Source organism: Toxotes jaculatrix, chromosome 11 (genome assembly GCF_017976425.1).
Source record: "Toxotes jaculatrix isolate fToxJac2 chromosome 11, fToxJac2.pri, whole genome shotgun sequence".
Taxonomy (NCBI): Eukaryota; Metazoa; Chordata; class Actinopteri; family Toxotidae; genus Toxotes; species Toxotes jaculatrix.
This window is the reverse complement of record NC_054404.1, coordinates 20,263,304-20,286,659: the sequence shown is the minus strand read 5'-3', so window position 1 is coordinate 20,286,659 and position 23,356 is coordinate 20,263,304. Positions and strand designations below refer to the sequence as shown.

General features: G+C 40.7%; 1 protein-coding gene across 1 annotated transcript in view; it reads left to right on the top strand.

The window, feature by feature from the left end:
* LOC121190107 (adhesion G protein-coupled receptor A3) overlaps positions 1-23,356 on the top strand; it is a 140,280-nt gene that overhangs the window by 37,845 nt on the left and 79,079 nt on the right. Inside the window, exons 8-12 of the mRNA XM_041050693.1 lie at positions 6,906-7,070; positions 9,781-10,000; positions 10,486-10,635; positions 11,689-11,850; positions 12,207-12,440. Of these exons, the coding sequence (XP_040906627.1) occupies positions 6,906-7,070; positions 9,781-10,000; positions 10,486-10,635; positions 11,689-11,850; positions 12,207-12,440 (931 nt within the window). The remainder of the gene's footprint in view (positions 1-6,905; positions 7,071-9,780; positions 10,001-10,485; positions 10,636-11,688; positions 11,851-12,206; positions 12,441-23,356) is intronic.

The following is a 23,356-nucleotide window of genomic DNA, read 5'->3' as shown; positions in this document are numbered from 1 at the left end:
TATGGACCATTCTACAATGGGAACAGTATGTTCATTATATCAGAGAGAATCATGCCTGTGTACATACTGAATATGCACATGTGCCTGCATGTTTTGGGGGTGGCCGTGGCGCAGCAAGTTAAGAGTGCGGCTTTGGACTTTGGACAGGCCTGAGATCAGAGGGTTGTTGGTTCGATTCCCTCGACCAAGGCACCGATCCGCCCCAGTGTCTCTAAGTGCGTGTGTGTGTGTGTGTGTGTGTGTGTGTGTGTGTGTGTGTGTGTTTCGTTCACTTGGTGTGAATTTAAAAAAAATTAAAAAATGTTTTGCATTTATAATGCAAATCTGTCACAAGCTTTGATGAAACACAACTTTGTAAACTGTAACCAGCAGGCTTGCATGAAGTTACTGGGTAGAGGGAACAGATTGAAAGTTTACAGTCACGTAAGCAACATTATGTAAACAAATTGTTAAATATCAGCGAACATAAATGTTCCTAATGAGTCCTTTGGAAGCTGCTCCACAATGGTGCAGTGTTACCGCGGATGTAGGTCAGAGCTTTGTGTATGACTTATGTGTGCCCCTGCCCTACTGCTTTTCACATACTGGAGCAATTTCTTCATCTGTTTATTATGTGAGGATGACCTTTTTCTGAAAGCCCCGGGCCGGCTGCTGCACGGCTTCCCCTGCTCTCCTTGTTTTGTCTGGGTGCAGCAAGTCGCCGGGGACGTTTGTGATCAGGTTGCAGGAGAATACGCCTTCTGTAGCGAAGTTTTCCTTTGAGAGGCAAGCGGTGGGAGGCAGAGGCAGAGGAGAGGTGGGCGGCTGGGTGTGTATGTGTGTTGGAGTGGTGGGGGGGGGGGGGGTATTTCCCCGTGTATTTCCCAGCATTCAGACAGTTGGCCCACGTTCAGCAATGATGTAACTGTCCCCCTCTGCAGACTGTTCACAGTTAGAGAGGACAAGTGCAGCAGCTCTGTCTCGTACACTTGTGCGCATGTAATCACACACTGTGCATGCATACAAACCACCACCTCTACCTCCATCAGCCACATTGTCATAATTACCATCATCATCACTAAGTGTTTACTGTAAGAAAAGATCATTTTTTTCCAGAAAAAAGTGGCAGAATCTTGAAAAAATGCAGAATTAAGTGGACAGTTTATCAGTATTAAGAAAATAACTCTTCACTTCATTCACGTAAACTCAAATTGATCCATTTTGTTTTATGTACTGTTTAATGAAACCTGTTGTAATTAATTATGTGAACACTCATCTGAAAGAATAATAAACGACTGATTAGGTTTAATTACATTTCACCAACTGTTCCCTAAACCAGTCCACACACCAGGGGAACTTTGGCGACTTGTAAGTGTATCTGAGTTCATCACTTATTTTCATCGGCTCCAAATGGTCCATTTAAATGATTTGTGAAGCAAAATTAGATTATAGTGTAAATTGTCTACATTTATAGGCTGCAACACAGATAGATTATTTTTCTTGCTGGATCTTGTTGTGGGCTTAATTATTTATTGATGAGTCTATAGTATTTGTCCTCCAAATTAAACAACAACATAAAGGATTTGTGCTTGGCCTCTAGAGTGACACACAGAAGTATTTTCTGATCTGACACCTCTCCTGTCCTGTCCTCCTGTCAGGACAACATTATTTGTCTGTGCCTTCCAAAAACAATAACATCACCTGACTTCCTCCTTTGCTCCCGTCACACTAATTTCCCATAATAATGTAAAGAGGCATTTTTATCACAGAGCTAGCATGAAAAAAAGCTAACTGAATATCAGTTACTTTGGTAAATACATTGCACTTGACGTGAGCAGTGTAAACTTGCCCATGTGTTTTCAGTGCATACAAGGTTGCTGTGGCAACTGGGTCTGCTTGGACCAGATGAACTGGACATTATATCAGAAACAAGGGAGTCAGACAAGATTTTGTTTATCAAACATCCTGGTAATTTCATGTTGGGTTTGTGGGCAGCTATATCTTCATCTAGCCCCAACCTAGTACTGACTATGGTGAAAACATTTTCACTAATCCTGTGCAAATTATTTATTTATTTATTTCAGTCTGGTGGAGTTTGTAGCCTAGAGGAAGGTCTCAGATGCTCAACTCTGTATTGCTAAATCAATAAGCAAATTGGAAAATCTTGGCTTTATACACAGTAATTGTAACATGGAAAAGTGGTATTTCCTGCCAATTTTGTTATCCTGAACAAAATGTTTTATTAAACAGAGTTTGAGGGGAATTCTATGAATTACTGTGGTCACCATGTAATACTAATCCTGTGCAAATAGAGTCTGATAAGCGTGACTAACAGATTTGGTCTTCCACTTCACCTCCCAATATGTTATCTATATTATCTGTTTAGATTAGGTGTTCAGACAGCATATGTGCTCATTGTGGTTTGTTATATAACTGCAGCGAGAGGCTGATAGTTGGACTGAGCCCAGAGGGTTTCAATTTGAAGCCCATCTACACTTTAAACTCAACTTGCGTTGTGTGGGAAGAGGGAGGATGTTGTTTTAAAGGGGGGAGGTGGAGAAAGAGACCAAGAGAGAGTAAAAGATTGAAAGAGAGTGTGTGTGACAGGATAACCATGTGAAGGAGAGGTGAAGGTTAGGGTTACAGTTTAAAGTCTTTCCATGAATTAAATGTTTCAGTAAATTTGACACACAGGCATCATCACAGTCATTTTGGAGAGTGACTCATTCCTACAGTAAGAGTCAGTGAAGCATGCAGGCATCCTGACGGTTTGTAGAAATCTGTCTTGATGTTAGTACTTTAAAAAGCTCCTGTCCAAACTATTAAATGACGGGTGCAAAAAAAAAAAAAAAAGAATCCTTCCAAACCAGCTAAAAGTGCTAAGAAGTGCCTTTTGGACACCTGATGTAAAATCCCTCGCATGTATTCGCAGACAGTCACACACATGCAGACATTTGCTCTCTAGTCCTGAATGTCATCATCTCAGTCAAGCGTTCAAATCTGATTTAGGGCGTTTTAGAAAAGTAATCAGAAAAGAGAGCCTTAGTGGAGCACAGAAGATGAAATCAGGACTTATTATATTCATTTTCATAACTCGCCCACAGAAAGTCTTTGGAGCAAAGTCGCCTAGTCCGTTCGGTACAGGGACTGTTGACAGCATCCTCTGATTTCCGTTTGCCCTCTCTCTCACAAAACAAACAGCAGTGGACATGAATTCACACCGGAGCACAATGTGCTTTCATTTGGAAATGTTAAGGTGATCTTACTGTATAAACAGGTTGCCTCTCTGGTGGATTCAGATCATTAGAGCTAATTTGGTGCTTCAGACTGACAACATTTGATTAATGAACTGTTATTTTTGCTTTATTTATGAATGGTCTTCTTTACTTGCATGTTTGTGCTATTGTTTTGCATCATATACTGGAGATAACTCTCACTTTTAATACATTTACTCTGAATTCTTTTTAAGGTGCACTCTCACCTAAGCTGTTTGTCTCTGTTCAAACAAACTCTGGTCCAGACCAAACAACCAGACTCAGGCTGCCTGAAAAGGAGGCTCGCTGCCTGGTTCTATGCAAAATGTGGTGCAAGATTTTATGATGCTAGATTTGTGATTGTTTTTCTGAACTTTATTCATTTTTTAAGCCAATCTAAACAGTTCTTGACAATGGCCACAGTATTTAAAAGTAAATTAAAACTCAGTCCATGTCCTTTTTCGTGAGCGTTCATAGTCTCAGGTATAATATCACAGAAATCCATCTTTTTAGAAAAGTGTCTGTCCTCATTTGCAGTTGCACTGTCATATACTTCATTATGTCGACTTGTTGTTTACCTCCCCAAGGTATAAAAGACACTGGACCTTGTGGAATATCAATATTCATTGTTTTTTGACCTCCTCTTTTATGTTCTGTCAGAATCCCTTTAGTCCTCGACAGTCCCATGAAATATGAGCATGATCTCCCATCATTCCACACTTTATCAGGCATTGACACTATTGCTGGGGCTCTAAATAACCTTCTTTTCAACTTTCAATTCAATTCTCTGTAGACTTGACTTATTAATGCCTGTATGGCAACCAGCACATAAATCTTCCCATATCTTGTCCTCAATAATTATATTCATCTCTAGTTCCCAATTTTTCTTTTATATATAAAGTGTCTTCTTCTCGGTCAATTAATAACCTTTTACATAAACGTAAGACATGTTATTTGGCTAATGAAATACTGGGCTTCTTTTAACCATGTTTCAGTCTATGTGACTTTTTACATGGCTCACTATAAGTATCTGTAAAAGTCACTTGAGGACAGTGCACACTGGTGCTGTAGCTGGAGGAAAGACTTAAACTCCTTTCAATTAAATTACTGATAGATAACAATAGGACCAATTGTTTTTCATCCAGTTTCTGAAACCAGTACCCCACATAGAAGAGAAAAAGTCTATTATACTGGAAACTGACATGGCCCGTGATAAAGAAACCTCTCCACCCAGCTTCTCCCTAACTGTTGCCCAGACTCTCAGTGTATATCCAATCCATTTACTCTTCACTTTTCAGGACTGTTTGTGATGAAAGGTAAACAGGATCAGACAGAGATATCCCTGTGGTTGAGCTCTTCCCTAAAGAGACCCATCTAGTCTCCTGATTGTTACTGATCCATGTCACCGCAGCACTACTCTAGCTACTATGAAATCCTGCTGATTGTGCACTGTCAAAGAAGTGAATTTAGAGGAGAAACAGCACGTATAGTTTTGTAAGATTGTTTAGTAACAGTGACAACGTATATGCACACCATCAGTGACTTTTAACCAGTCAGTCAAAGTTAATTTTGTATATTTTTGCAGTTTCTCCTCATGTTTCTATCTGTTCATTAGAATCAAGAACTAGGGCAGGAACAAATGATTATTTTCATTTTCAGTTAATCTGTCGAGTGATTGATTGATCATTTTCTCTATAAAAGAGAGCCCAATGCGATGTCTTCACATATAAGACAGAGCAAAGCATCAAATCTTCACATTTGAGCAGCTGAAGCAAGAGAATTTTTAGCATTTTTGCTTTAAAAAAATGGCTGGAACAATTAATCAGGCAACAAAATTGATGAATTTTCTGCCAGCTAATCTATTAATGGAGTAATCATTTCAGCTTTATTCAAAACACAGGGTTTAGTTGCAGTCTGTACTAGGAATGCTTATAATCAGTTATTTCTTTGTGAGCTCTTTGTGACACATGAAGAGAACATTAATAAACACACAAGACGCAGTGAAGTGCAGCGTGACCTGCCGTCAGTCTCCAGAATTTAATATCCCCATGTGGGCTCATGCTGCCTGATGATGCACAGTGACATCACCAAAATGTCAAATCAGTGACTTCATGTTTATGTTTTCTTTTCTTTTTTTTTTAATCAGCTATTTTTCCCTTGGCTCTTGGCAAATGAGCCAAACTACATGTGTGAAAGCCAAATATATTTAATGAGAGAAAAGAAATAAGTCCTAATATATGTTGTTGCTTTGAAATTGATTACGTACCTTGTACCTATCCCAAAGGGGCCCTTTCTGTGTGGAGCTCATGTGGTTTGGATGCTGCAACTTGTTTCTACAACCCAAATACATGCAGACAGAGTGAATTACAAACCTTGAATTCAAGGCCAGGAAGCGTGTGTGTGTGTGTGTGTGTGTGTGTGTGTGTGTGTGTGTGTGTGTGTGTGTGTGTGTGTGTGTGTGTGTGTGTGTGTGTGTGTGTGTGTGTGTGTGTGTGTGTGTGTGTGTGTGTGGTGTTTGGTGTTTGGTGTTTGGGTTGTTGCGTTAGTCCTGTGATGGCTGAGGGTGTTCTGCTGCCTTCCACAAAATGCACGCTGGGTTAAAAGACTAAAATAACTGTACGAGTTGTAAGAATATTTAGACCAAAAGGGGAGAAGGAGAGAGGGGAGCAGGCAAAATGAAGGCATTTAATATTTCTGAATAAATATTTCTCTCACATCCTCTGAGAGATGTTTTCAGGGATTACAGCTTCTCCACATCAGAGCCTCTCAGCCTCTAATCATCTTTACTCTGAAACATTTCAGTGTCTTGTCCAGTCTGTCACTTATAATTTTCAATGTCAGCTGCCACACACTCCCAATTGTGGAGCATTGTTCCTGAAAACTTTGTACAGTGCTATGTTGTGGCTTGTATTATGAACACACAAGGCTTAATTAAATCACAAAAAAGGCATTAGCTTCTTGAGTGCACACAAAGCAAAGTGTATATTTGACTACAACTGGATTGTATTTGGAAATTAAACAGTTGGCATTTCTCAAAGAGGTAGTATTTCCATGGTGATAATGCCCGTTGCTTAGCAATCTCTGCCGGCTTTACTCCTTTTTTTTCATAAGGAGTAAAATCCTCAAGATTAGTCGCCTTGGCAAATGGCCTGATTTGGCTCTTTGTCACTGTTTCACCATCCTTTGTTTAATCAGGCATTTTCCATTGAGATAGGAATCGCTGTGACAAAGTAGGAAAGATAAGCATGAGTAATGATCATCTTAAGGCACAGGCAACATTTTAAGCCACTGCATACTCACATATGCACGAGGGTCTCTTGAATAAATTAGATTTTGTGAAGCACACCCATGCACACACATTTTGACCTGCCCTGATGAGGAGCTTCTGCTGACTACAGAATCCTTTAGATGTTGCCCTAACTTTAACCCTTTGGCTTTATGACTAACTTTAATCCTCAACCTAATCCAAAAATAATGTAATCCATCTTAAAATCAAGTCCTGGCACAAAACTAATCCTAAAACTACATTTAACCCTAAACCTAAGGCCAAATTCTAATCCAGCACCTTGTACAAATCCTTTAAAGACATTTGATGCTCATAGGAAGGAGTTCACCAACACGCAGCACACGGACGCACGCTCACAGTTTTACACCTCCGTTCTCCTCCTCCAGCGAAGTCATCCTTTCCAACATTGACGTGGCCATCGCTGGCATCTGGGAGTGCCTGGTGACCAGTTCCCGTGGCAACACTTCTCAGCAAATGGAGATAGTTGTTCTGGAGACGTCGGCGCCGTACTGCCCCACCGACAGAGTCACCAACAACAAGGGGGACTTCAGGTGAGTCACCTCGCAGCAGTCACGCATTGTACATCCACTCGACCATGACCACACAACACGATCTGTTCTATCATGTTGGTACTGTTGGAATAAAAAGGACTGAAAGGAATAGTTCAACATTTTGTGAAATATACTTGTTTGCTTTCTTGCTGAGAGTTAAATAAGAAGATTCATACCACTTTCCTGGCCGTATGGTAAAAAATAAAGCTGGCGCCAGCTTAACTTTGCACAAAGACTGGAAACTGGGTGACAAAATTTGCCGAACAGCACCTGTGACCATCACTAATTAGTACAAAAGCCTGTTTGTTTAATCTTAACAAAAACTAAAGTGTAAAACTGGTTTTATGGAGGTTTATGTGCGTGAAGTCACTGACCCTGGCCTAAAACTGGACAAGTACATGACTTTTGAGGTGCAGACTTTGTGACCATCAGACAGAGCTAGCTGTTTCCACCTGTTTCCTGTCTTTTGTGCTGACATAAGCTAACTGCCTCCTGGTGGTGGCTTCATATCCGAACAGATATGAAAGTAGTATCAGTTTTTCTCTCTTGGAACTCTTGGAAAGAAAAACTAGTGAGTGTATTTCTGAAAACCTTTTCTTTCATCAGGTAAAAAATAACTAATAACAAGGCCCTGAATCTTAAGTGCACTTTTTGTTTACCGGTTAGTCCTTTGCAGTTAGTGGTAATTGACAGTAATCACTGGCTACCATAGGTGATACCAGGAGGTCTCCAGAAAAATAAGGCAATAGTTTAACCTCACTATAATTTAATTCACCAGAAATATTTCCAATTACAGAGTCTACTGTCTAAAAATGAATACTGCAATCAGAGCGCCCTCTCTCTGCTATTATCTCTCCACGTACAATGCATTTGAGGTATTTAAGTCTAGTTCTTGGTGGCGTCAAGCTGTTTTTTTGGGGGTTTTTTTTTCCACATGACAAAAATCTGCCACACCTGAACTGACTTGCACCAGGCTCATTAACCATCAAAGACCAGAACTGAGTACATACAGTAGAGCCCAGACAGTTCATATATTTTAATAAAAATTGGAAATGTGATATGAAAACACAAACATTAAAGCTCTATGTGGTCCAGCTTTATAGCAAGACTATAAAAAAATGAGAGCGCGTATTCCCAAGACTGCGGTTTCATATAAAAAGAACAAAGACGGCACATCTCTTCACCCTCCAGCACTCCTCTTTTTCCCTGTCCTCCACTCTCTCTGTGACCACCTTGAAACTGTGTGGTCGTGCACACACAGCCACATCCTCCACCTCTCCTTCCCCTGTGGGTGTGCTGTTGTCGTGTACACTCCTCTGTAGCTGCTGTACTTTACAGCCTTCTTCCAGTGCCGCAAGCGCTGAGGCTTTTGTTTCTGCCGGAGCATTGGAGTAATGGGCTGGAAAATGAGCCCACTTTTTTGTTGGGGGCGAAATTAACGCCATTTATTACTAAGTAGCTGCTGCTGCTGCTGCTGCAACAATGTGGATGGAGAGAGAGGGGAAAAAAAAGAGGATGGGGGTGTGGAGCAGAAAGATGGCAGGTCTCTGCCCTCAGCACAGACCACCAGCCTTTTGAGTGCTGCGCTCCTTTATTTTCATTTAGATGAAGTCAGAAGTGTTGCCACATTAAGCACTACTCCAGCTAACCTTCTGCTGTAGGACACTGATGTTGCCTTAAGGAGAAAACCACAACTCATAAGACATGTTTCTCCCCTGATTGTGGACAAATTGACAACTCTTTCCTGAGGCTGCAGAAGGCACAAAAAAGACCTTTAATCTGCAACAGCACCAAGAAACAAAACCTAGAGACCTTTTATTACCAGGGAAATGGAGGCTAATGTAGTGGACTGTGAGTGTTTGGCTGACTTTCTACACTCAGACAAGCTTTATTTTATTGAAACACTAACAGGCATTACCCATAAAATGGAAATTTAAAAATCACCCTGGCCCCCATCACAGGTTGGCCAGTAGAGCAGCTCCAGGACTTGCTTCTTGATGACATTATTGAGAAAGTCTCATTTCTTGCTTCAGAGGAGACTTTGCTGAACTTTGCATGGCCGTATGAACAACACTTGTAATTACTGTTTAAGGCTGAGAAAGGAACAGATTCTGCTTCAGATTCAGGCCTTGGTGTTGGTCAAGCTGCACACATGGTGCATTTCAAAAGTCTTTCACCTCAAATACACCCACCCAGTTTGTAACAAAGCTTTCTGCTAAAACGTGTAATCTCCAAGCCATATCCAAAATAACCTTCATGACATCATCTTGGTTATTTTCTCAGGCTCCTCCGTAGTCACCGACACTGACTGACACTGCTGTATTCACAGGCTGAGCAGCACTACACATAATGAGCAAACTGATCTTAATGTGTAAAACTGGTGATGTGCCTCTTTAAATGGATTCTGTCATTAAACAAAAAAAAAAAATATTTAGTTTTACTGTGCAAGAAGTGGAAAGACAATAAAACTGATTAATAAAGTGAGTAAAAAAAAGTTAATTTAGTCAGAAGGCATCAGTAACACAACACATTGTTTCAAGTATCAGAATCTGGCAGTCATCTGCAAAAATAATTAGAGCTACCTATAAATAAAATATGCAAATGAATAATTTCCTAAGTACAGGGAGTATGAAATTGCCATCTGGTGCAGTGAGTGTAGATTTTTGAATTCACTTCATCCCTGATAATTTGGGGATATCTTGTCCGGCAGGTGGCCGAAGACTCTAGCTGGGATTCTGGCCTTCCTGCCGTGTGCTCCTGCAACCTTTGGCTCTGCCCCCCACCCCTCTGGCAGTGCTCCTAACCCCTCCAGCCAGAGGGAGAAGAAGGCGTGGCGGCGCTGCGACCGGGCTGGGCGGTGGGCCGAAGAGGACTACACCCAGTGCCCTTACGCCAGCGAACTAACCCGCGTGCTGCACGAGCTCACCCAGGTATCAGCACACGTGGAGAACTTGCAGAGAAAACAGCCTGGATTTATTTACAGATTTTAAACCAGTGTTTTTTCATTGTCATTAAATCAGTTTACTATGATGTTCGACATGTTGACGTTTACATATTTACCAGCCTACTTAAGATTTAATAACTTCATATTCCCAGAATAGAGAAACTAATATCTCCACTGATTTATCTGTAGCCTGCAGGTATTTGTAGATCTGTATGTGTATGCTTTATATACATAATACAAAGTGACTGATGGCATGCTGACTTCATTCTTCATTACTCATGGGATCACTGAGCTACATTAAAGCAGTCAAGTTCACAAAACTACATGCGTGACATGAAATAGTATTACAGTGATTTATTATTTATTATATGTTGTCAAAGCTGTTTCATGTAACGTCTCTGTTGAATTGTGATAATGGACTGTGTGATCATCCTCTTTGAATATTGTGGTATATTTTCCTTTTCATTCCAGATAACTATTAATACCACCAACGCTCAGCCTTTGGGCCAGCAGTTAGTGGCTTTCACCAGCAGGGCGGCACACTTCACCGATGTCATGGACGTCATCTTTGTCACACACCTGGTGGAGAGACTGACAAGGCTGGTGGACAAACGCAGAGATGTGAGGGTGCAGCGATACAACATAGCCAGTTTACACTGTGATCTAAGAATTAATCCAAGCATAACAAAATAGTTAAGTTTCCTTTGAAGCAGTCTGATACTGTGGATTCCCTCATACGAAAGGGAGACAGTTGCTCATACTAGTAGCTACTACTCCCATCCTTATATTACATTCCTATAGTATTCATGCATATGATTGCTCACAGTTTTGCTGTTGCCTTAAAAGATGAGATTTATTAGGAAAATCCGTGACTAGCTCATGTATAGGTAACAATGGTTTTTCAAGAGCCCTAATTGAACAAACAGAAAGAAACACTTCAGCGAGAGACAGCAGAGGCTGCCCAAAAAAAAGACATGGCAACATGCTGTTGTCCTGGCTTCAATCCTTCAATCGATTCCAGACAGCTTAACTTTTCACCTCATACGCTTTGCTCTTGCCCATGGCGGCGATGGACCTGAATGACAATTATGATTATGAAGATGCATCTCTTTCTGGGCAAGTCGTCTTTTTTACCTTAAGCGAACCTCTCTTCTTTCTTCGGCCGGAGGAAATCAGAGGGCTTTATGTAACGCTGAAGGTCAGGTTGTGTGAGGGGAAGGGTGTTGAGCTTAGTCAGTGAAAAGAATCAATATTAGCTCTCACTTGTCCAATTACTCATCATAGGTCACTCGGGAGGAGATATTATTAGGAGATACTTTGAGTTTTATCATTCCTAAGACAATGCTGAGGAGACCACCCTCATTCATCCAATAAAGAACAGTCAAATCAAGCAACAATGAGAAGTACAGTAAGTAAATAGCGAACTGCCATCTCAAGGAAGCGATTATGCCCCATTGGAGCTGCTAATCTAAATTAAATCTCCCTATAATGAATGAAGCCACCATTGCCTCCCTCACAGTTCTGACTGGAGATTATAAATGTGTCTGTTGTTGCGGATATGATTGATGTGCATGATGAGTCTGCCTCTTCGCGTGTGTGTGGGCCTTGTAGGTACAGTTTGTGTAATTGTGAACATTCATTCATTTGCATACATGTGTGCTTGTGTTTCTGCAGCTGGGAGACTATATATCAGAGATAGCCAGTAACATGATGCTAGTGGAGGAGCACATCCTCTGGATGGCCCAGAACGAGGCCAGGGCGTGCACTCGGATCGTCCAGTGTGTGGAGCGTGTTGCTGACCTGGCTCTGACCGGAGACAATCAGGTCATTTCTAAGGTATGGCTGGACTACACAAGGGCAACACCCACACTCATGGCCACAGTCAGTCAGGGCAAAGGTTGATTATCTGACTAAATGTCCCATAGCTTTACCTTTTTTTTTCTTGAGGCTTAGAATAGTGAGAAGTTAATTTGGCCCGGGCAGATAACTCGAATAAGGCAAGAGAAAGATAAATGGCTTCCTTTCTTTGTTTCTTCTTGCTTCCGTCTATTTTTTTCCTCTCTACTGTCACTTGGGATGAAAGTATCAGCCAAGTGAGTAATATAAAAATCTCAACTCTCCCTTGTCTTCCGCCACACACCGACCCCTCCCACTCTTTCCCCCACTCCTAATTCTTGGCCTCCCTCCCTCAGGTATCTGCTAACATAGCTCTGGAGGCCTTTCTGATCCGGCCGTCTAACTTTCTCGGTCTGTCCTGCACGGCGCTCGAACGGCCCCCCTCGTCTGCGCCTTTCCCCCTTCCTGACAGCCACTCCCACACTGACAAGGGCATGAGCAGAGAGCGTGATGCTGTGGGGGAATCGTTGCTCAACTTCAAATGCCACACTGTCAACAACAGCGGCTCACCGGCCAGTCAGCTCAGCAAGGTAAGGCTCAAGTTAATAAATGCTGTGAAACTTTGTAAAATATGCTATTCTGTTCTTTTGCTCACCTCTGCTGGCAAAATCCACCGCATCCAGCCTGAGGTGAAGAAGTGGCGTTCTTTGAGTGTTTCTCTTTCTCACTCTAAGCAGGTTTCTTTCTTTCTATTTTGAAAGGCCACACACTTTTGTAGTTTGACACTGTTCAAATGCAGGGATGAGAGAAGAAGGACAGAAGATGAACTGAGGAGAAAGAAAGCGTTTGAAAAAGAAATAAAATATGAGATTGGGAGTACGGCTTGTACAGTAGCTCATGGGCACATTAAAATGAATTCTCCAACAACACACGGTTTAAGCGTGCGAGAAGGATTAGCCCCTGCCCTTAAGTCTGTTGTAGCCCATTTGTCCTGACAAGATGACACCTTGTTTGGGTTTGTTGGCACGCCATAGATCAGCTGCTGATAGGTGGGGTTGTAGTGGGGCTTGGGCCAGCAAATAGGACAGTAATTTGGGAGTCAGTGAATGCGGGCCACTCCTCTGTGATGGATAAGTTGGCCTTGCATACCCGTCACTTTAAATCAGCCGCGGCCCCACCATGGCTCCAGCTGTGGCTGTCCCAAATGACAAATACCACATCAACAGATCAGAGGCATTGTGCAGGCAAAGCGCTCGCCTCACCTGGCACTGAATTGGCATAGTTCTGCAGGATCTGAACAGTTTGCACCCTCTAGCTATTGCTCGCGTCGCTGTCTGTGCATGTTAGCGTGTATCTGTGGGTGTGTGTTTATCTTTCAGTCTGCATACTTATTTCATTTCCCTCATCTTCTTCTTCTTCTTCTTCTCTGGTGAGATGGTGTCAAGTCTCAGTGGTTTTGTCTGCAATTACAGCATTTAGTTTTAGCTCCAGGCTGTGTGTACAGTAGCAGGCATGCATGTATATATGTATGTATTTCTGGAAGACGAGCTGAGTGAGCTGTATCACCAGGAGGACAATACCGCAGATTTATTTTTGTTAACACTAAGAACATCTCAGAGCCTTTACTTCATAGTTTTGACAGGCTTCATTACGCTCTCAGGTCAAGTCCAGAAAAAACAAAAAAGATTTTTCTGTGCTGAAGCTGGATTATTGGACACAACCCCAAGTCTTCTCAAGTCTTGGCGCTCTGTGTCTTTGAGTAGCATATTTGAGCATGAAACTCCCAGTACGATGGATTTGGCTTTTCTCAGACTATAAATATGAGAGGATGTGTTGCCGTGTGGTGCACTCTGAAGCTCGCCTAATCTCAAGTCAGAGTCTTAGTTGAAAAGCAGCCTAGAAAAGATTGATATTTAAGAAAGGAAGCCTCTGTATGTACTCATTTTCATATTGTTGTTCTCTTTGTTTTTTCTGAATTGTTTGGGGTTTTTGTCATGAAATATGGGACCAAACTGAAATGTTTCATTCTACACAACTGTGGCATTTTGTGATATTTTTGTGTTAAATAGTTCTGGCATCTCAGTGTGCTGCCTAAAATGACTTTCTTCCAGATATACTCAGTCTCCACATGTTTGTGAAGACAGGAAATCAGCCATTGCCATGCTTTGCAACAGCATGAAGATACATTCAGTGATATCTCCTGGCTTGAGTAGAAGCCATTATGGTTACGTTTGGTCTCTAATAAACTGTCCAATTTTGTATCTGGGTCCAAGTTGGTAAAATATGGAGATTTGTTAATCTCGAAGTCTGAGTCAAACATTTTTCTTTCTCTCTCATTTTTATGAGGAGCGACCAATTAACACATCTATCAAGTCAACATTTAGCCAAATATCAAATATGTATTGCATGGGGAAAAAAATAGGGGATGTAGACGGGAATGATACAAGTCACCGGTTTAAACATTTATCTAGAATGCATCGAATCAAAGTGTCGTTTCTCGTACGATGAGGACAAGTTCCTCAGCTTAACATGCCAGTGCCAGTGCAACCAGTTCATCTTCAGATGCAGTGTAGTGCTGTGAAGATAGACCAGCAAATGACTGTATTTAGCTGACATCAATAAATGACAGAGTAGAATTAATACTATATACATCATGTCATGCTTATTTCAGTAGCTCCTCACAGCAAGAGGAAAAAGTAGTCAGGCCTGAAGAACAGACGCAATAAAGGATTCAGATTCAGTGAAAAGCTTTTGAACCTCAGTCCTGGACAGGGGGATAGTCACAGTAGTCATTAACAACGAATGACACCTTAATCAACTGTTGTTTTTAAGCTAATGGCACTGTGAATGTGAGATCAGACAACCTCACTATTCTCACACCAGCTTGTTGTGGGGACGGAGTCTCTGGCTTTTTGCTTTACCGCATTAGATGAATTTCTTACCCACGTTGAGAAATTATAACTCGAGCGCCTCTTGATCACTTATTCAGTTAACACCTTCTGTGTCCATCACACTTAATTCATCTCCTCTCTCTTTTGACTTTGCAGCCACTGATGCTGCCTGTAAATACATTTTTGCTCCAAGTGAAATAAAACAAATGCCTGTGTCTTTGCAGTTCTTACAAATAGGTTATATTAGAGGTTTTCCATTATGTTATCCAACAAAATAAGAAAATGCTGCGTAATTGCTTCCCCAGATAACCACTTATATCCTGACTGTATCACCTGTATCACCAGTATGAAGCAGTGCTATCATGTATACAGTACTGACTTACATGTAAACATGTTAACATAAGATGACGATACCTTAAAGAGTTAAGTATGCAAAAGTCATTATGCACAGCAGTCCATGACAAAAAGACATATTTGGAAGGAGTCTTAGTACCTACTGTCTGTGCTTAAATTTTGGCAAATGTGCTTCTATTATTCTGCATTTTGGCATTTTACTCAGGAGGTGCTGCCAGTTTTTTTGGCTGCAATCTTGCATTTAATAACTTGATATATTTGGGTAATTTTTAGAGAAAAATCTCCTGAAAAGTCAGTTTTTGGGTGTGCGATGAAGAAGTGTAGTACTATTTCCACCTCATTTAGCGTGCAGAATGAACACAGCTTGTCCTCCTTGGGTGATTCACACTCTCACACGTACGAGCTGCCCGGTTTCCACAGCTCCTGCTCCTCTGGAACAGTTGTGCGGAGAGAAGCTGTGCCCCCCTCAACAATGATTTAACAGTAATTGTTGAAAAAGACCGAAGTGACTTCATCAGCCTTTAAAATGGCTTTTATCTATTCAAGCTATCACCACCCTGCTACAGTATCTTCTAAATTTCTACCCCCCCAATTCTCTCTCTACCTTTCTCAGGGCATGTGGGAGACACTTCGCCAATTACTGATAATCTGGGAAAGTCTCATAGGCCCAATACTTTAGCATATGCTGTCTCTCTCGCTCTCTCTCACACACACACTGATGAGCTTACACACCCAAAGAATTCATATCCACTTCATTTTGTACTGTTTCATTTTCAGGAAAGTTGAGGAAATATGCTAAATGATGAAACTGCATCATGAAATGAATATATTACCTTTTTCTTCCTCTTTTTTTTTTTTTGTCTATTAACCTTCTGTGTGCTTTTGTAATACTTTATACTTTTTCTTTTTTTATAATCCCAAACCTGTATAAAATACCTGGCAAAGAGCAGTTCTGCATCTTATGCACTTTCACAAAGTTAGTATTAAATCAGTACACTTTATGCACTGCCACATGCAAAAATGGATTTCAGGTTTGTAGCTTGATGGTATTCTTTGCCTCTGTGGCCACAAATCAGTGGACAGGACATCAGTTAATATCCCTGTTGTACCTTCCATGTGTTTGTGCTGGATCAGCTGAACACTGAACCCTGAACTGACAATATTTTGACAGATATTCTAACCACTGTGCCTCTAACATGATTTGGAATATGTCACTTAAAAGGTGAACTTATTGGAGTTTTAGAGAGTAGTTCAGTAAGACATGTAGTCAATAATAGGTGAAATCTGTTGTTTCTACAAGATGACTTGAAAAAATTGGAGAATTCACACGTCTGTTTGCAGCCGTGTGTGGTGACACCATTTCAATCAGGGAAGACAAATTGAGGGTTTAAAGAGCCATAAAGAGCTATTAAATTAATTTATTTGACATAGTGTGTACAAAAGGAAAAATTAAAGGGATGTGTGAGGAGACTTTGGTGATTAGACCCCATCGTGATGCAATCATTTAAAAGGGATAGTCACGGCATGAGTCATACAGAGATCCGCTGTATGGTGTCTAGACACTGGTGGTTTTTGAGAGAGTGAAAAACAGACGAGCTGAAGATCCGTATGAATGTGAGGCTGAGTGGGATTCCTGATAAGCTCACTGTAAGGACCTGTAGGACAGATGGTTCCGGCGGTAACTCGAGGTGTAAGGGTGGAGGACGGGTGCATTAATCTGACACGGGAACAAAAATTAAAAAAAAAAAAACAGAGAAAAGGGACAGTTTAAAAATTTGACAGCAACAAGATGACTGGATCACAGTCACAAAGTCTGACTGGTTGGAATGAAACGTGTGAACTTTCACCAGTTAAGTTGTTATGTTACTAAGACAGCTAAGGCTGCTTCTTGTTCACCAATGACCTTACTAGAAGGCCTATTCTCTATTTTATATAAAAACCCAAGATGTTAACAATGTGGGTGTGGGTGCACCGAAATTAATTAATAAAATGAATAAATTAATTAATAAAATTAATAATCAATTTTAATTCCAAAATACAAATGTCAATAGTCAACTGAGTGATGGACATCTGGCTCAAGCTGTGACACACAGCTGTTAAATACACTGTTATTAGGAAAGCCAAGAGTATTCCCTGTTTTACAGGCTGCAGTCAACATGATGAACGATGCTCTGATCAATGGGACGAGTAGTGCTTTGTTTTAGGGTAGAATCTATATCCTTGCTTTAATTGCATTTGTTAAATGTTGATTTTTTAGTTAACGCTGTGTTTTCGACTAAAGAAATGGACGATCCCTTTAATGCCCTATTGAACTCACCCTGCTGATCTTGACATTTAAAGGCAAGGACATTATTATGACTGCCAGGCCAATTCTGAATATGATTTGGGCGAGACGACTGATCGGACCAAGCTGGACCAGGACTGTTCTGGTCCGGGTCAGTTGGTCTTTCCTGACGGCATAGTAGTATGTGATATGTAAAGATTCTAATCTTACGTTTTCAGACCCAGTCACTAACAGCCACTCTCATTAGAGATTTTTTTTAAAACATGTTTGATATTTGCGACTAATATTGGCCACCGATGATGTGACTCGTGTTGCCAGAAGGAAACATACCAGTAAACAAACAGCTTTAACTGACTTGAAGTTATCTTCGTTTCGGTCACCCTCAGTTCCCTCTTTATGCTCTGCGTTGCCCACATCTCTACGTCTACGATGTCACTCACAAACTCTGTATATTGCCTGAACTCCACTTATTACTGACCAGTTCTTCAGTGTCTTGTCTAATTTATTTAGGGAATTGCTCCTTCCTGATAGTGAAAGACTAAAACTTCTGTGCAACTTCTGGTGGAAACAATCTTAATATGTGCTTTGTCTATTTGTAGGATTTCTGGTTTCTCAAAATCAGTGAGTGAAGTAGGTCAAGAGAGTGTTGGAATGGCAGCATCTGCTGTCTCCCCTCAAATTTTTCCAACAAGATCTGATGTTCTATACAGTGTATCAACAAAGCTGGATGGATTTATATATTTTTACTCTGGAACACATACAATATGATATCAAATCAGATTTTGAGGCTTGAGGCCTTATATAATCTTATATTGAATGCTTAAAGTGTAAGTGTTACCGTAACAAAAAGTAAACCACACATCGTTTGGCTGAGACAAATCTCATAATTCCGGGTCTCACAGCCGGCTGCCTAAGCCGGTTGTGAGACACAGCAATAAAAATAAAGGAAAATATACCAGCTAGAGTTTGAAAAGATGCATCAGGTCAAAGCCATGATGGAAATATAGACATAGCAGCAGAGACATATGTGAAAGAGAAGAAAATAATATGAGCAGCAGTGAATTGAGAATGAAGGTCTGTTGTTTGAAAGTTGCCTTTTTTTTTTTTCCCCACCAGGAGTGTGAACTTGTGCGAGATAAACACATTTGGTATATCAGGAGCATATAATGCACACTCACACAAACAGACACACACACACCCACTCACTCCCCTATGACTCATCAGTCAGCCTGTCTAACACTGCTCAGTTTAACAGCACACTGTGAAGACTGCAATAGACACACAGCACCACAGCTTGTTATCGAGCAAAGGAGTTACTGCAAAGATACAAACAGGCAGTAAAGAAGGACTAAGCTGGAGAAAATTCCTAGTTGGATGCACAGTCATCACATACGTAATCAGCAATTCTCTTCCACACCAACCTGTTTCAGATTTGACAGTGAGTCAAGTTTAAACCAATAGTTTTATTCATTTTTTAAAAATCATTTTGTGAGCTGTTGTTGGCACATCGCTTCATGGTCAAATAACAGCAATTAGTAATAGTACAGTAAATCTGTGTGTAAGTGACACTGGCATACATGTCTTTACTGACCTACAATGGCTTGCAACAGCAGTCTGGTACCAGTTTCTTATTAACAAGAACAGTGGCACACAAACATTTTAAGAAGGGGCTTTATAAGTGATTAATAGGCTAGCTCCTAAAAACCCGCAGACTTCCCCATAAACTGATTTTCCAGGCTGTTCCCTCCATCCTTATGTTACTGACTGACTGGCTGAGTGATCTGTTCTCTGTCTCACTCTGGCAGAAGCTCTGCACCGTTTAGAGCCATTTTGGGTCCAACTGGACTAAGACACACAGCATATGGCCCTGCTGTGCCCGCACCTTGCCAAAAAGTGGTGTAATAAAACACAGCCTTACAACATCAGCGCCTTACGTAATGCAGTTTGGTGTAAGAGTATACACCTCCTGATTGATTTTGTATATTTACACATAGACTTCCTTTTTTTCCAAATGTTTTTATGTTGATATATAAATATATGTATGAAATTGTCTTCCTAGATTTAATATAGACGTATGCAAAAAAAGGAGAATTTATTGTTCTTGAGGGGCTTTAATAGAATCCATAAAACACACTTCTCCATGGCCCAGTGGTCTAAAGTAGGGACTGGGTGTCATCTTTTCGCCAGTGTTTCTTGTCGCTCTCGGTCATCTATCAAATAAACACCAAAATACCACAGAAAATAAGTCTCCCAGGTGTTTCATGTTATTTTCTGGACCTTTGAAGCAGTTTAGATGTTCCACCCTGGAAACACATTAAAATTTACTGAAGCAACTGCTGCTAGAGGAACTGTTCTGACAACTTCGCTCTGTAGCTGGCCAAATTTAGTCAGATTTATGTGACAAGAGAGGAGGGAGTCCAACACTGGCTCTGTTCAGGTACATTTAAGATGATTAGTCTAGTTATTTAAAATAAGACTAACAGTGTCTACACAGGGGGTGTGTAGTGCTCAGAGTCCAACACAAAATTGCTGTAGTATCATGTAAAATAGAAGAAATTATATTTGTAGCATAGAAATATGCTTTGAGTCACGAGAGATGGATGCACGACTGAAAAATGCACCAAAATGCCTCCTGCGTAAACACCCGGTGAAGGTATAATGTTTCCCATGTTCACCATCTTAGATAATGATCGTTATCTATTTGCCTTACGTTCATCTGATCAAATCATGGCTGAGTGCTGACCTGACCTGATTATCCATTTAACTGGGTTTAGTGAACTAGGTGGAGCAATCACAATTTTATACTTGACATTTGCATGTTTTATAACCTCTTACACCAAACAAATGTGAGAAGCATATTTTGTTTCCCTCTGAGGTTCCCAGTAGAGTTTTATTTTCACATCTCTGTGTGTATCTCTCCCACATATTAATGCTACCACGTTGCACAGATGGATTATATGAAAATGAACACATGCACACATTTTTCTATAGTCGCTGACTCACTCGGCTGCATTTGATCGCAGACAAAATTCTTATCGTTTCAAATGTCTGCTTAAAATCTAATTGGTAGGGATAAATCTGACACAGCGAATGCTTTGTTTAGTGATCGTTTCCAAAAAAGTCGTCATCAAAAAGCATACGCCTTCTTCTGTCTTCCATCCCTCACCTCCACACTCAGTACAAGGGTGGCTTTGACACACTTTGCTTCAAATATTTGAGAATAGATTCTTGCAGATATTCGATTAGATAAAAATTGCCACACTCTTGAAGCTTTCTCGTACGCTTGAGCTGAAAAAAAAAGGTCAGACGAGGTGACGTTTTCAACGATAGGCTGTGTATTTTTAGGTGACTGACAGTTTTCTCAGGGTGATTTTGATGCTGTTGCAAAGGTTGTATTAGATTAGACTATTCAAAATAGTCTTACGCTGTGGTTCCAACCACGCAAAATTACTTTCAAATGTAATAAAAGCAGGGTTCTCCATACATCTTCAAGCAAAATGCAGCTGATTCAGTTACTTTCAAACATGTTTGGCATTTGATGTTTTTGATGAATTTGGATATCCCAGTCAGCCAGTGGAAGAAAGGGCTTTTGAAAATAGCTGTGTTTACTGCAGTGAAGCTGCTAGCGTGTGCGTCTGGTGGAGTAACGTCAGGGAAGAGTGTGAGAAACTGTTGATTGTGAGATGGCTATAGAGAGCTAAAATTGTATTTTAAAACCCCAGCCTAACATTGTGAAACATGCTCTTTCCTGTTTGGCTAGATGCTGCTTATCCACATTAGAGACAGGAATTCTGCGGCACATGATTTATGATACTTACAGTGGAAAACTGACATAAAAATGACTTAAATGGACAACTAATGTACATAACTAATGTATATATAAGATTTTTTGGCAGGTGGCTTTGGTATGAGCAATATCTCATAAGCAAAAGTTGCATGGATTTTGCGGAGGCTAACCACCCACTGTGAAGCCTCCGGATCATCCACCACAAACATGAAACACCAAAGAAATTAAGCAAAGATTCTTAAATCTAAAACTAACTTTGTGTTGCATAAACATGCTTCTTCTTCTTTCCCACTCTGTTTATCACGCTGACCCCCCCAGGTGGGGAACCATTTCATCAACTAGATTTGAGCTTATTGACATAAAGTTCATCAGTCATAAACATCTATCTGACATACTTAAACCTGACTCTACATTTTTCTCTATCAACAAAAACCTGTTTGTCTGCTTTACATCCAAAACAAAATCTTTAAATCTGCAATTCAAATGAGCTTTTGAAAAAAAGCACAGTTTTCAACATCTTTTCAGCATCTTGCCAGATTACTGTATGCGTCTGTCGGCTGACCTTTAGTTGGTATCACGCTGTTTAATGCCACAGTGTCACTTTGTTTGGAACAGATTTGGAACTAATTATCCCTAAATTACACAAACATATGGCATCTTATCCTATTTCCCAAGTCAGTGGGCATTATCCTTGAACTGAATTGCAGAGTGTATGGTTCATTGAGGATGACAGTTTGGGACAATATTTACTACTTTAGATCTCCCTCTTCCTTGTCATTGACAGGTAATTAGTGGAAGCCTTTAGGCTGAATGGGTGGAGTATTCCCACCTCCCTCTCTCCTTAGATAGCCTCTCCCTGCTCCACAGAGCTCCACTGCTTTTTAATTACAACCACCCGGCTCTGCGTGGGTGTGTGTTTATTTTTTGTTTTTTTAAGGGGAGTGTATGGTGGATTTTTGGTGTCAGAGTGTGCTTGGAAGTGTGCGTGCGTGTGTGTGTGTGTGTGTGTTAGCTGCCCTCTAGGTTAAGGCTCTATCTGGGGACAGTGGTGTAGCAGAATAGAGCCGGGGGCTGGTGCACAGTAAACAAATTCTCTATGTCATCACAGGCATCTAAGACAACCAAATATGACCCAGTTTGTCTCGATTCAGTAAACATGGCGCTTTATGAATGTGAATGCTTAATGTCCTGATAATTCGCTTCTAATTGGAATATGTTAGGGATGCGTTGTGTACAGTTCTCTAATAAGCAATGGAGGATTTAAAGTACTTAACTCCAACATGAACAGTGCAAGGACTCTTCATTAGCTCGTTGACCTGCGTCTCTGTGTGGAGGGGGCGCAGACGGAGGAAATCTTCCCTCCATATTTGACATGCAAACGACTGGAGGTTAATTGTATGGGTGTTGAACTGCAGTTAAGTGTCGAAGTCAAATGGCAATGAGCATTAACATTGGATGGGTATTAAGGATTTATTAGTTCATGTTATGCTTCATAATGAAGAGTGGTTGTGTTGTGCATGCGTGCCATCTTGAATGGGTGGGTGTATAAATCTGAGAGAATATATTCATATTTTTATGTTTTTAGAGGTGAATATATACAGTTGGCAATTTATTAGATACATGTAGCTAAAACTAATCTAAAACTAGTCTTCCATTATTATTGAAATCGTTTTAGAAAGATGCAGTTTGTGCTGCTGTTGAACTGTGCTGCATTGTACAGAGCGATATTTCTCTTATTTAGTCTAACTGCATTGATATAAATGGGGTGGACCAAATAATAGAGACACCTGTCTATATAATGCAGTACATTTCAACAGCACCACAAACTGGAGCCTTCAAAATGCCCACAAAGTTGAATCGACACCTTTCTAAAACAGCTTCAACGCAAACTGAACATTATAACCTTGATGAAGGTAGGATTTATTACAGCACTGCTGTAGTAGACTTCTTTATTTTAGCTAGGTGTAGCTAATAAACTGCCAAGTGAATTTAGTGTATTTTTACATACATGGTTGCATCAGTTTAAGATTCAAGATTGTGTTTGTATGCATGCATGTGTGTGACTGTACATCCATGCAGATGCACAGATGTGAAGGCATATAGAAATTTTACCCCGTCCATGAGGAATTGCATCTTTTTCCTCCCACTTTCTCTCTTCGGTGAAACAAACAGGCCTGTGATGCAGCAGTG